This window comes from Orcinus orca, chromosome 16, assembly GCF_937001465.1.
Source record: "Orcinus orca chromosome 16, mOrcOrc1.1, whole genome shotgun sequence".
In the NCBI taxonomy this organism is placed as follows: domain Eukaryota; kingdom Metazoa; phylum Chordata; class Mammalia; order Artiodactyla; family Delphinidae; genus Orcinus; species Orcinus orca.
The window spans coordinates 15,786,440-15,799,053 of record NC_064574.1 but is presented as its reverse complement, the minus strand read 5'-3'; the positions used below and the strand labels follow the sequence as shown (position 1 = coordinate 15,799,053).

At 47.1% G+C, this 12,614-nt stretch overlaps 1 protein-coding gene across 1 annotated transcript; it reads right to left on the bottom strand.

Moving 5' to 3' along the window:
* Positions 1-205: 205 nt before the first annotated feature.
* LOC125961546 (serum basic protease inhibitor-like) lies at positions 206-4,654 on the bottom strand. The gene is made up of 3 exons (XM_049700088.1): positions 4,561-4,654; positions 1,028-1,217; positions 206-565 (listed from the first exon to the last, which is right to left on the bottom strand). The coding sequence occupies exons 1-3, from the start codon at positions 4,652-4,654 to the stop codon at positions 532-534; spliced, it is 318 nt and encodes a 105-aa protein (XP_049556045.1). The 3' UTR covers positions 206-531.
* Positions 4,655-12,614: the final 7,960 nt, after the last annotated feature.

The window sequence follows — 12,614 nt, the reverse complement described above, 5'->3', positions numbered from 1 at the left end:
GAATCCACTCCAGTTAGTTTAATTTGAATTTATTGGAATATAAGCCAGACTGTTTGAAGCGACAGAAGGAAAATGTACAACATCACTGCAAGGGAAAGGGGCTTCTTTATTGAAAAGACCTCTGTCACCACTGATACTGAGAACTGGATGCCAGAATTTCCACCTTGGCCACCCACAAGGAGAGCAGTGATGGTTGGGTGGGGGATGAAGGTGAGGATGCAGTGAGGATGTGGCTTGAGACAAGAATCCTGACATGAGGAATGTGCTCTTGCATTCACTCCTTCCTTCCTTAAATAATTATGGACCATCTCCTCTATGCCAGGACCTGTGCTAAGTGCTAGGGATAAAGGGAAGACTTGCTCTCATGGTGCTTAGAATCCACTGGATGAGACAGAACTAAGGCAAGTAGACCCATGGGGGAAGGAGAGAGGCAGGGTTCTGCTGAGGAGGGTGGGGTTGAGACGGACTCAGAGGAGACCACACTGTTTCAGAAGCAGCCACAGCCCAGCCCCGCGTGGCTCCTCCTTGATTTCAGGGTTTCGGGGTGGTACAGTTCGCAGGTCCTCTGCAAAAAGAAAGGAACTTGCTGATTGACATCTCTGAAGCCCCAGACCTGGACACCGCTGACCTTGACAGATCCTAGACTTTCCCAGAAATACGCAACCACAGTCCACCTAGGACCACAATGACCAAGAAGAAGGAAGTGAGTTTTTCAAGCCTAGGTGGGGAGCTCAGGAGAACTTCGGACATGCTCTGTAGGGTGGCTGACTCAGTGTTCCCATCTGAGAAAAGGGGAGCATGTGAGGAAGCTCAGATTCTCATGACGGGGCTTCTAGGGTGACCTTCTGCCAAGCTGGCCCGTGGAGGATGTGCTCAGTGTGCGGTTTCACAGGACACTGCAGCCACTTGTCCTGGGAGGCAGCGAGGAGGAAAGACACTGTGCAAGTGTGAATGGTGGGTGGCCCCCTGAGCACCATCTCTTTTTCTCAGCCCTTCCCCTCCCACCCTGTCCTGCCCCCTTCCTTACCCGTGGGTCACCACAGGACCACCGCAGGTCTTCATGCAGTCCTCTGGCGTCAGGAAGTTGTTCTTCCCTCGGCAGCCGCTGTATATAAACATGTCGCAGTGCCCGGACTTGGCGTTGTAGAAGTACCTGACCTTCCGGGCCCTGCAGGGACCCGTGTGATGAGGTTCCAGGCAGAAGGCAGGCTGAGAACCTTATGGGATGGGAGGGGCTATGGGTCAGTTATGAGGACCGTCATCGCAGTTTGGTCTACAATGTCAACAACTGAAACCACCAGTGTGTCTTGCAATAGAGAATGTTAGGGTTATGGGGACGGGTCAAATTGAAAAGGCCATTTGACAACCTGCTTTCTGGGATATTATTATTAATGTTCCTAGGTGTGACATGATATGGTAAACATGCACAAATTGATATCTCCATCATGAAATATTTTAAGATTAATTGGTATGATGCCTTGGATTAGGTTCCAAAAACTCTACCAAAAAAGAATAAAAAACGGCAGACAAGGTAAAAAATATTCGTCATATGTCAGTAATTATTGGAGCTGGTACCTGGGTTTTATAAGACTATTCTCTGCATTACTTGTATGGTAAAGAGTTTCCACCATTAATAAAAAAGTGTGAAGGAATCAGGCTGTAATGGAGAAAGGCATGAAGAACACATACCAGGGTGTTCTCTTTTGTTACGGCACAGGGACTCTCTAAATTGAATATTGACGCTATATTGATACTGTGACTTATAATAAGCAATATATATATATATATATATATATATATATATATATATATATACTTGTTCTTTGTAATATCCTGGCACAGAGTTCTTACAAACCTTGCTATTTCCTAAGTGCTGAAAGCAAAAAAAGTGTCTTTTGTTATGTGAACTAGGTGACTTTGGGGAAGACCCTAGTAACCCCAGAATGGGCTCTGGTTGCCAGGGGAAACCACTGCCTGACAGGAGGGTTGCAACTTTCATTCCTACCCTCTCCCTCGTGGCCTCCCATCCACAGTTCAGCCTGCCACCCAACCTCAGGGATCGGAGAGGAGCTGGAGGTTGAACAGTCACCAATGGCTAATGATTTAAGGCATCATGACTAGATATTGAAGCCTCCATAGAAACCTCAACAGAGGAAGAGATTCATGTTGTGAACATGCATCTGGCATCGACCCATGGAACAACATAGGTACTCGTTCCATCAGTGCTCACCTGGACCCCTGCAGCAGCCTGCTCCCTGGGCCTCTGTCTCTGCCCTTGGTCCCCTAGAGGCCACTCTTTGCACTGCAGCCACAGGGATCCTATCCCATTGCTCCCATGACCAGTCCCTCATTGACTCCCCATCTCTCTCACAGTCAAATTCCGATTCTCATCCTACAAGGCTGGTCAGGACCTGTCCCCATGGCCTCTTTGGTCTCATCCCTTCCGCCCTCCTCCCCTCCCACCCACTCAGCTCCAGCCACCCTGGTAATTGCTGCCGCTGGTTCACAGCAGGCACGTTCTTTCTGCAGCCTCTGCTCCAACGCCCCCTTATCACAGAGGGTTTCGCTGATCAGTCTACGGAAAGAGCACAGCCTCTTTTATCCCCATCACTCTCTACCTTCAAAAACTCATAACCTAGCAGAGCATTTCCCCTTTTGCTATTGTCGGTCTCACTCTGAGAAGGCAAGGTATTTTTCCATATTCTGTCTACAGCTCCTTCCCCACACCAAAAACCAAGCCTGTAGGGACTTAATAAATATATGGCCAGGGAACGAATCTTCCATTTCATGCTCATGCCAAGCGCACAGTCATTGAATAGAATGGAGATAATGGAATTCCTGTTAGTGCAAAATCTCCTTGATGATGGGGCAGGTCTACGTGATTATCAATCTACCTCTCATTCCATATCCTGAGAGGGTAATAAAATGATAGTCAAAAGGGGACAAAGGAAAGGGCCTTGAGCCTTTACTAAGACTGTATCAGCCTTGGTCCCAGGAGCAACTCACAGAAGCGCTGTGTTTCTTGCTTTCCCTGCAGTTGCTCTGCTCAGTGGTCCCACATCTTTCTGATTAATTTTAATCCTAGAGGAATAATCATTATTTGACACCTCAATATTTTTTCTTTCCCAAAGGAGGTGGGTAGAGAAATTTTTTAAATTTAACACATCTTGGTGGAAAATGGACAAAATTGGCCATGAAATGTGTTTAAACTCTTTAAATTCATGAGTGGTAAGCTGTTCAAAAACCCATGTAACATGGTTCCCGTTTTCAAGTGAGGAAACTGCAGAAGACTTGCCCCAGGACACATGGCATGTGGGTGATAGGGTCAGGACAAGATACTGTCATGTCACAACCCATTAGATAAACTACCTGATTCTGCCAGGAATTCTGAAAATACAGGTAACTGGTAAGAGTTTCTGGCTGCAGTGTCCAACTTCCATTATTCCCCTGTCCCAAGCCTCACTGGAGCCCCCAAATCACAGGGAAGACTGAGTCTGGTTTTTCCCTGACACCAAATAGGTGGCGTCTCTACCAACACCAAACAATTCCCTAAACACCCACTGGGCATCCCAGAAGGCAATTTACTTCTGATACTAAATCCATGGAGTTAGTGCAGATCCCACAGGTTGAGGACTCAAGACTGTCTATACTTCAAATGCGAGCCATGTGGTCCGGAGTCACTCATGCTTGTGACCGACTGGCTACGAATCGGAGGTTCCATGACCCCACCTCCATGTTCACTAACCAATAGAAGTGCAGACAGAACTCAGGAAAACCCTTTACTTACCGTTCCCAGGTTATTATAAAGGGTAAAGCGCAGGGACAGCGAAATGGAGGAGATGCGCAGGGCAAAGGGGGAATAGAGGTGTGCGGAGGCCCCGTGCCCTAGTGGAGTGCAACCCCTCACAGCACCTCCATGTGTTCACCACCCCGAAAGCTCTCTGAACCCCAATATTTATGGATCTTTATTGAGGTGTCAATAATAGGCATATTGATTGAATCATCGGCCATTGGTGATTGATCTCCATCTCAATACCCTCCCGTCTCCCCAGAGATGCTGGAATGCGGGCTGTTGAAAGTTGTAATCTCTAAACACATGACTGGGTTTTTTTGGAGACCAGCCCCATCCTACAGGTCTCTCCGTGGCCTTCCTTTTCTCACCTCATTACCAAAAAAACCCCAGTAAATTCCAGGAGTTTCTGGAGGTCTGTTCCAGGATCAGGGCAAGGATCAAATATTGATCTTCTTATTACACTGCAGTGAAGTTCAGGGACATGGCAATGACCAGGAATAGAGAGTGTCAGAGATGGGATTCCTGATCTGGTAGAGGTAGGCGGCATATATATTTTTTAATTTTAATTTTTTTTCCTATTGAGAGTCAGGAAATGTCCCTGGAGTTACAACTGCCCAACTTCCCAGGAGAAATCCAGAGAGGCTGTCAGCATCCACCCCACCCCTGCTCCCCAACCCCTTCCACGGACTCCCCTCACTCCCCCCTCCCCCCAGCCTGTAGAGGAGAGGTGGGTCAGGACTTACCTTTGGCCTGGTTGCTGGTTTCACCTTCGGTGTGGTTGCTGGTTTCCCCCCCCGGGATGCCGGCCACCAGGGTGCCCAGGAGGACGAGAAGGGCGATGGAGAGGCAGAGCCGGCTCATGATCGTGGCCTTGCAGGAGGGCTTCTGAGGAAAGCTGGGGGCTGACAGAGCTTTTCATATCCCAGCTGAGGGGTGGGACAGGCAGTGAGGAGGGGAGTGAGGAAAGGGTGGAGCTGGGCTGGGTCCTGTTTATTGTGTAATCTCCCCACCTAACCTGCTTCTGCCTGCTGGGGCCAAATGCCCAGTAACAGCGCTTCTCAGACTTGACTCTCCCTGTGGGTCTCGTGGAAACACAGATTGTGATTCCACAGGTGGAATTTTGTCCAATATGTTGACTCAGGGAGCGTCCCAGCACCTAGAGCAGTGCATGGCGGGTGATGAGTGAATGAGAGCAAATCAAAGGATGGATAAGTGAACAACAGTGTGTTAGCTCAGGTCCTCCTTTTCAACTCCTGCAGGTTTCATTACAGCTGGGAACTATGCGCTTCACCCTCACCCCTACCACTGCCTAACTCAGAAGACAGGTGTGACACAGGACACCTTCTGCAACCACTGCCACAGCTTCTCAGCTGGATGGACCCTTGCTGTTTACCTGGCACTGGCCCAGGGAGAAGCCCTCCTGAGGCAGCAACCCTGTTTTCTCAGTAGAAAAAGGAGTAAGGGGTGTGGGCAGAGGGGAAGCAGGGAGCTGAACACGTCTCCACAGCATGACCTCCCATTTCCCCTCGTCGGGTTTCAGAAACAGGAGAGCTGCCTGCCTGAGTGGACCTCAGGGGAGCTTGGAAGATCGCCCACAATAGCCTCCATCCTCCTGTCTCTCCCCCAGTGGTTTTGGAACCATAGGACCTCAGTTTGGGTACCAGCTCTGCCTTTTCCTAACTTTGTGCCCTGAAGACTTAAATCTCCCAGAGCCCTGTGTTTTCCAGTGTCACATGAGGTCAATGCTGCCAGCATCATGCGTTTCTGTGGAAGAAGTGGAGGCAATAGACATATATTCTTCTCCCTGAGAAGTCAAAGTCCTTGTAATAATAATAATAATGTCATTACAGCAGATAAAACTTAGCTTCTTCTATGTGTCAGACATTATCCTAACTACTCGACATATATTAACTCATCTAATCCTCAAAAATCTTAAAAGAGGTGGTGAAGAATTTTTGATATTTCCTCATGTGACAGAGGAGGAACCTGAGGTAACAAGAAAGAATTTGCCTAAAGATATAGGGTGTAGAGGGAGTATCTGAACCCAGGGATCCGGCTTCAGAGTCTGTGCACCATGCACTCTGCTGCTTTGTAAGCTGAAACTATAGTGCACATGTGAGGGCTTACACACCCACAGTCTCTTCACTCACTCCCATATATTCACTCCCAGTTACAATCATGTAGCACCAATGCCCCCTCAACTCACTCATCCACACATACTCAAGCAATCTGCCACTAACACACACACACACACACACACACACACACCCCCTGCGCTCCACTTCCAGGGTCAAGGAGAAGGGAGCTGGCTCAATGCCCAGAAGCCCCAGGAGCAAGCCCAGCCTAGTGTCAAGCGGGCGCACAGCTGGGTGATGAGCTGCAGAGGGCGGGAGGGGCTGTCTTCCTCGCACAAAGTCACCCTTTCCACTGAGAAGGGCAGGAGCTCTCAATACCGAGCTGCCCCCGGACAGAAGGGCTTCAGGAGCGGGGTGCCCACAAAACAAGCCACTGTGTGTGGAGGGTCTGCTCTCTCCTGAGACATTTCACATGTATGATTTCATTTAGCCTCATGTCGACCCTACCACATCTGGGATGCTCATCCCATTTAGCCAGCGAGAAAGCAGAGGCTCAGAGAGGTGAAGCGACTTGCTCAGGACCCACAGCAAGCAGACAGCACAAGTAGGATTCTAGCTCAGGAGGCCCTCTGGTCCTGCCCCTCTTCCTGCCTCAGTCTGTCCATCTGAGACCAGGGAACAGCAGAGACTCCCCTAACAGCAGAGACTCCTCTTTTCTGCCCCCTCCTCTCTCATGTGTCTGTCTTTCTCTCCCAATGTCCTCCTCCCTCTGGTCCAGGTTAGAGACCCCCAGACCCAGGGATCCCCGAGGGGCCTGTCCTCCCTCCACCTCCCACCTCCCTGCTCACGAGTGACTGAGTCTCTAGTTTCAAGCCTTCCCGGCCCCTGGGGGCATCTTCAGAGAAATCGCAAGGCGGGAACATCACAGGGGTTGTACTCTGGATAAAGACCAGTGATCCCAGCACTGTGAGACCCCAGTCATATCTCTGCTTCTAATCCTCAGTTTTTCCCTCTGAAAAATGAGAATCTTGGAATCCATGCTATCTAGGGCCCCTTTGTGAAATGGATGGAATGCACCCGGGGCAGGCAGAAGATGTTTATCTGTTCGTGATGCTGTGCCCTGTGAGACGTACGTTCATACACAAGACATGGGTGGCCACTTTCTGGCTATGCGATATAACAGCACCTCACTTTTTGGAGGTACGTAGTCTTCCTCCTTCCTTATTTTAAATTTTATATATTTATTTGGCCTGGTCGCGCAGCACGTGGGATACAGTTCCCCAATCAGGGATCTAACCCGCACCCCTTGCATTGGAAGCGCAGAGACTTAACCACTGGACCGCCAGGGGAGTCCCTTAGTCTTCCTCTTTAAAAGAGGTGTCATGAGTACTGGGTTTTTTAGGATTATTTTAAAGATTGAAAGGAAAAGCATAAACCAGAGCTTGCAATCTGGCTAGAATATATAAGTATTTTTAACCAAACAGTACATTTTATAATTTTGAAACTTTTGCCAAAATTTAACAGTGGGGGATTTCATATAAAAGAGAATTTCTGGCATTGTTGGGAAGGTAAATGATTTGGCAACATAGTCCTGCAATTTAACAAGAGCCGTGAGTCTCAAACTTGAGTGAAAATCAGAATCACTTAGCCAGGCGTTCAGACACAGATTTGAGATCTCCACCCGCAGAGTTTTGCTTCAGTAGGACAGGGGCGGGACCTGAGTTTCTGCATCAAACAGGTTTCTGGGGCTGTTGATGGTACCGCTCAAGGGACCACACTTTGAAAAACATGAACTAAGCTAAGTAGAGCTGCTCTCTTCTCACGAGGGGAGCGTTCTCTCCAGTTTCCATAATCCCCACCATGCCTTATTGTCCCCCCAGCCCCACTCCCACTCCAAATATTTCCATCCACATCACTCACCTGACCTGGAAGGAATTCAAATTTGTGACCCCTGGGGTGGGCTCACAGTAACTGTTCAGTAAAAGGTAGCTTGTTCTTATTTAACAATCTTCCGAACTAAGTATTATTATTCCTATTTTACAGATGAAGCAACTGAAATTCAGCTAAGGGAAAATGACTTGCTGAAGCAAAAACAGCAGAAAATAGAAAGAAGACACTTGACAAAAACTGTTAGTCATGTGGCCCCAGTTATTTCAATATTACAAATACACAAACAACACACAGGCAAATATATCTGATATTAACATAGATGAGGCATCAAAGATTGCAGACGTGACTTCATGAGTGTAAAATCATTTTTATCAAGAAAAGGAAGAAGGGAAATAGAAAACAGAAGAAGGAAAGGTTAAAAGAGGAGGAGACATGAGTCAGTTGTAGACATGCCCACCTTAAGGTGACAGTAAACAAGTGACATTGAAGACCTGAGAAATTCCCAGGAACAAGGATCATGCCTTTCAACATACAATGGAGCATTCCCCTCTTGGACTGTTGAATCCATTCAAACTCCCTTCTCTCCATGGAAACTTCTCTCTCTGAGGATAGGAGCTATTTTGTTGTTTTGTCACCTAGCATCTCTTTGTCCTTTTCCTGATACAGTAGCCTGATTTTGCTTGAGGAATGACTCTTCCTCCACCCAGGACTGGTGGGATTGGGCCGCCTGTCAATCAAAGTGCCTGCCCTACCCCCAGACCAAGAGTGGCCAATCAGATGCTCTCCCTGGAATTTAACCTTGATCAATGAATCCCAAAAGACCTAAAAATGGAGGTCATTCAGAGGTGGCCTGGGAAGACCTTAGTTCTTCCTCGCTTACCATCCTCTCCAAGCTGGGACCTTTTAGCACTCCCCTCAGTCCGTGAGCTGAACTACATCAATTAGTGCTTTGGGTGCCAATAGTAGAGTCCAAAAGGATCTCACTTAAGGGTACAATCAGGAAGGGAGAATGGATGCCCACTACATCCCCACACCGTTGTCACAAATTCCTTCTCTGCTCCCAAGAGCCAGAGTCAGTTTCTATTGCTCATAACCAGCGAGATCTGCTGCCTTTACCAGGGTCACCACCAAGTTCCGCATTTTTCTATCCAGTGGCCTTTTCTCAGCCATCCTCCTCCTCTAACTCACAGGTAAGGCCCTCATGGCATAAATGCGAACAAAATTCTTTACCAAAATTTGTTTCCACTTGGTCTCAGTACACACAAAAAAATAATAATGAAAAGCAGAGGTTCCCCATTTGAAGAACTTTGAATATCTTCTGGTGAATCTCCGGGGCTTTTGAATGCACAGATCTCCAACGTCTTTCAAGGAAAATCATGGGAGACAGAGAGTGATAAGCTTGGATATCAGCCCCTGCCAGTATTGGTTATGTGACCTTGGAGAAGGGCTGAAACCTCTGAGCTTCAGCTTGTATCACTCTCAAACAGAAGCAAAACTTATTAAAATTGTTGCAATATTGAGAGATTAGGATGTATGTGCAGGGCTTGGCACATAGTAGGTTGTCAATAAGTGGTAACGGATGTTTTATATTATGAATTCTACCTCTCTCAGAGTTACTTAGACATTCTCATCCACTCAGTTACTTTTACCAACACATCGCGACAGGGAACTGCCTCTGCTACTTTCACCCTCTGAGCTACTAGCAATACTTCCACCTTCTCTGAGCCTCAGTTTCCTTCTATGTAAATGGAAGGATGACTCCCTCTCTATGGACACAATTCAAGATCTATATGTGCTCACAAATGTATAATGCTAGCAAATTGATTAGGCCACACTGCTAGTAAATTGGCAGAGCCAGAGTTTGAAGCCATGGACTCTGATCAAAGGTTTCAGTCATCACATATTTTATCCCTAATAAACATTTCATGAACAAGGGAATGAATGAATCAATGTCTGCTCAACATCTTTGCCTAAGTGTTCTAGAAGCACCATGGACTCAACGTTGACCAAACTGAATTTATTGTCTTTCCTTCTAAAGACTTGCTTCCCCTACCTTCCCGCAGAAGCCTGAGTGTTGTCCTTCATTCTACCTTTTACTCACTCCCTGTGAGCAATCTCATAGCAACGTCCATTGGTTGTACCTCCTCAGTTCTCAGCTGAAAGTTCACTTCAGAATAAGATGACGACACCTGATCATAGAACTGCCCCACTGCCTGACAGCATCCATCCTGAGCAAAGCCAGCTTCCTGAAACTCTCCTGCAAGTAACCTCATGGAAACCCACATCCTTTAAGTCCTTCAAACAACCTCTTAATGAGATGCCATATCATTCATTGTCCCTTGCTGCAGTGAGTAATAAACCCAACTCGTTCAGTTTGTAAGTGGACTGTTTCTAGTGGTCTGTGGTTGGAAACATGGACAGGTATAAGCCTTTTTCCTTATTGTGTAATTATTGTCTCCCCACATAAGCAGGCTTCCTGCTTCTGCCTGCTGGGACCAAATGCCCAGTAACAGCACTTCTCAATGATCCCCTGCAAACCACCCCCCACTCTGATCTCTCCACCAGTGGTTTTGGGATTGGAGGACCTCAGTTTACGTCCCACCTCTCCCTTTTCCTAACTTTGTGACCTGGGGCCAGAAATCTCCCAGAGCCCCTTGTCATCAGGTACCGCATGAGACCCGTGCTGCCCACGTCGTGAGGTTGCTGAGGAAGCAGTGGAGGCAACAGACATATATTCTGTCTCCCTGCAATGTCAAAGTCCTTGTAATAAGAACAATAGTGAGCTATATGACAGTTAACACTTAGCCCCTTTGATCAGGGGGTATAATAAAGGCAAGGTGGGGTGGGAAAAGGGCAGAATAGGGGTAAGGTCAATCACTGAAGCAAGAGGGTTTTTGGTTACCTCGGACAAAGAAGGAGACCTATTTGGAAGAGAGACTGTGGCTCTCCTCTGGCACTGGGAGAACTTCATGAGGGTGGACTTCTAGAAGGGGACACTTCAGCAATCAATGCTATTTGTTCCTTTACTACAGTCGACAGCACATTTAAAAAGCAGTCAGGAACCAAGGAAACTAAACCTCTATGTGCTTCTAGAAAATTTGCTTTTGTAAGTGGTGTGAAGAGAACTTTAGCAGCCTAATCAACATGGTCCTCAAAAGGGCCCAAACCTGGGGATTTCTTAAGGCACATACCATCATCCTCTTTTACAGAGAAAGAATCTGTGGCTCAGAGAGGTGAAGTGACTTGCCCAAGATCACACAGCAACATAGTGAGTTACTGAAGCCAATCTCTTTTCATGAATACCAAGTCATTTCCCCATTCACTGCTATAAATTAATAATTATTAAATAAATATATTTATAGTAGTACTCTTACCGTTATCTGATTACACATTCACTAAAAGGTTACTCTGCCAATACTTGTACAAAGCATTTAACAAATATCATATCTTTTTAACTGTCCTCACAACTTTATGAGATTGATAGAGAAAGAGAAATGCAGCCTCTGAGTTCTAAGACCTGACCTGACATCACAGTGCGCCTTATGTTCTCCTACTCAACAGAACTATTTCAGAAACCTTCAACATCTGACAAGGTCATTCTGTGTGCATGATGGAACAAAACAAAAATAGGACATTCGGTAATGATGTTTGAACACAAACAAAAAGAGGTAAATTATACAAACCACCAAAATATCCAAGCATCCCCCTGTATTGAGTGACTGCTACGTCTTTACCAAGTACAGCTGTAACCTCTAGCTAGTCTTCCCTTCTTAGAGTTAAGATACCCATTCAGAGAAATGCCCCACTTCCTGAGAGCATCCATCCAGAGCAGAGTCAGCTTCCTGAAACACACACCCCCGCCAACCAAATCACCTAACACAAGCCCGCATCCTATAGTTCTATCTAACATTCTCTTAATGAGATATCATATTGTCTTCCAAGGTGATTCTTATTCCTTGCTGCAGTGAGTAATAAACCCAACTAGTCCAACTAGGAAAGGGAGTGTTTCTAGGTGTCTCTGGCTAGTTAAAAAGTAGAAGCTAGGGCTTCCCTGGTGGCGCAGTGGTTGAGAGTCCGCCTGCCGATGCAGGGGACGCGGGTACGTGCCCCGGTCCGGGAAGATCCCACATGCCGCGGAGAGGCTGGGCCCGTGAGCCATGGCCACTGAGCCTGCGCGTGTGGAGCTGTGCTCCGCAACGAGGCCACAACAGTGAGAGGCCCGCGTACCGCCAAAAAAAAAAAAAAGTACAAGCTAGAGATGTCTCTGGCTAGTTAAAAAGTACAAGCATTATCCTTATTTTATAATTAAAGAAAGTAAAGCTCAGAGATGTTGGGAAATATGGCCAAGACTATAAGGAAGTGAGTAACAGAATCAGCGCCATCTGCGTCCTTGTTTATTTGAATACTATGCTTGCTGTGGTCCCCGTGCCTCCCTTTCCTCATCTGCAGTGAAGCAGATACTCTCGGTTCTCCAAAGGTGCCTGCGGCCCACATCTTCCCAGAGGCAGGAGCGTGAAAACATTGTCAAAGTCGCTCTATTTGGGAGAGGTGGGACCTGCTGTGTTACAAAACTCATACGGCAGCTAAGTGACATCTCCGTGTCACTGCTTCCGCCCTTGAAGGATTCTTAGGATGATTAATAGAAGAATGCAGGCAAAATGTTAACACAGAGCCAGGCACACTGAAAGGGCAGTTGCCCTTCTTTAACTGAAGTAAGAAGCCCCCTCCCCACGTGTGACCTCAGGCAAGGGGATTCCTACTGCAAATGGACAACTTAGTCCCATACTCCTTTCTTTGTTCTTCTGAGAGTCCAGGAGAGCAACCTCTACACCCAGATTTGACCTGGCCCAAGAAGT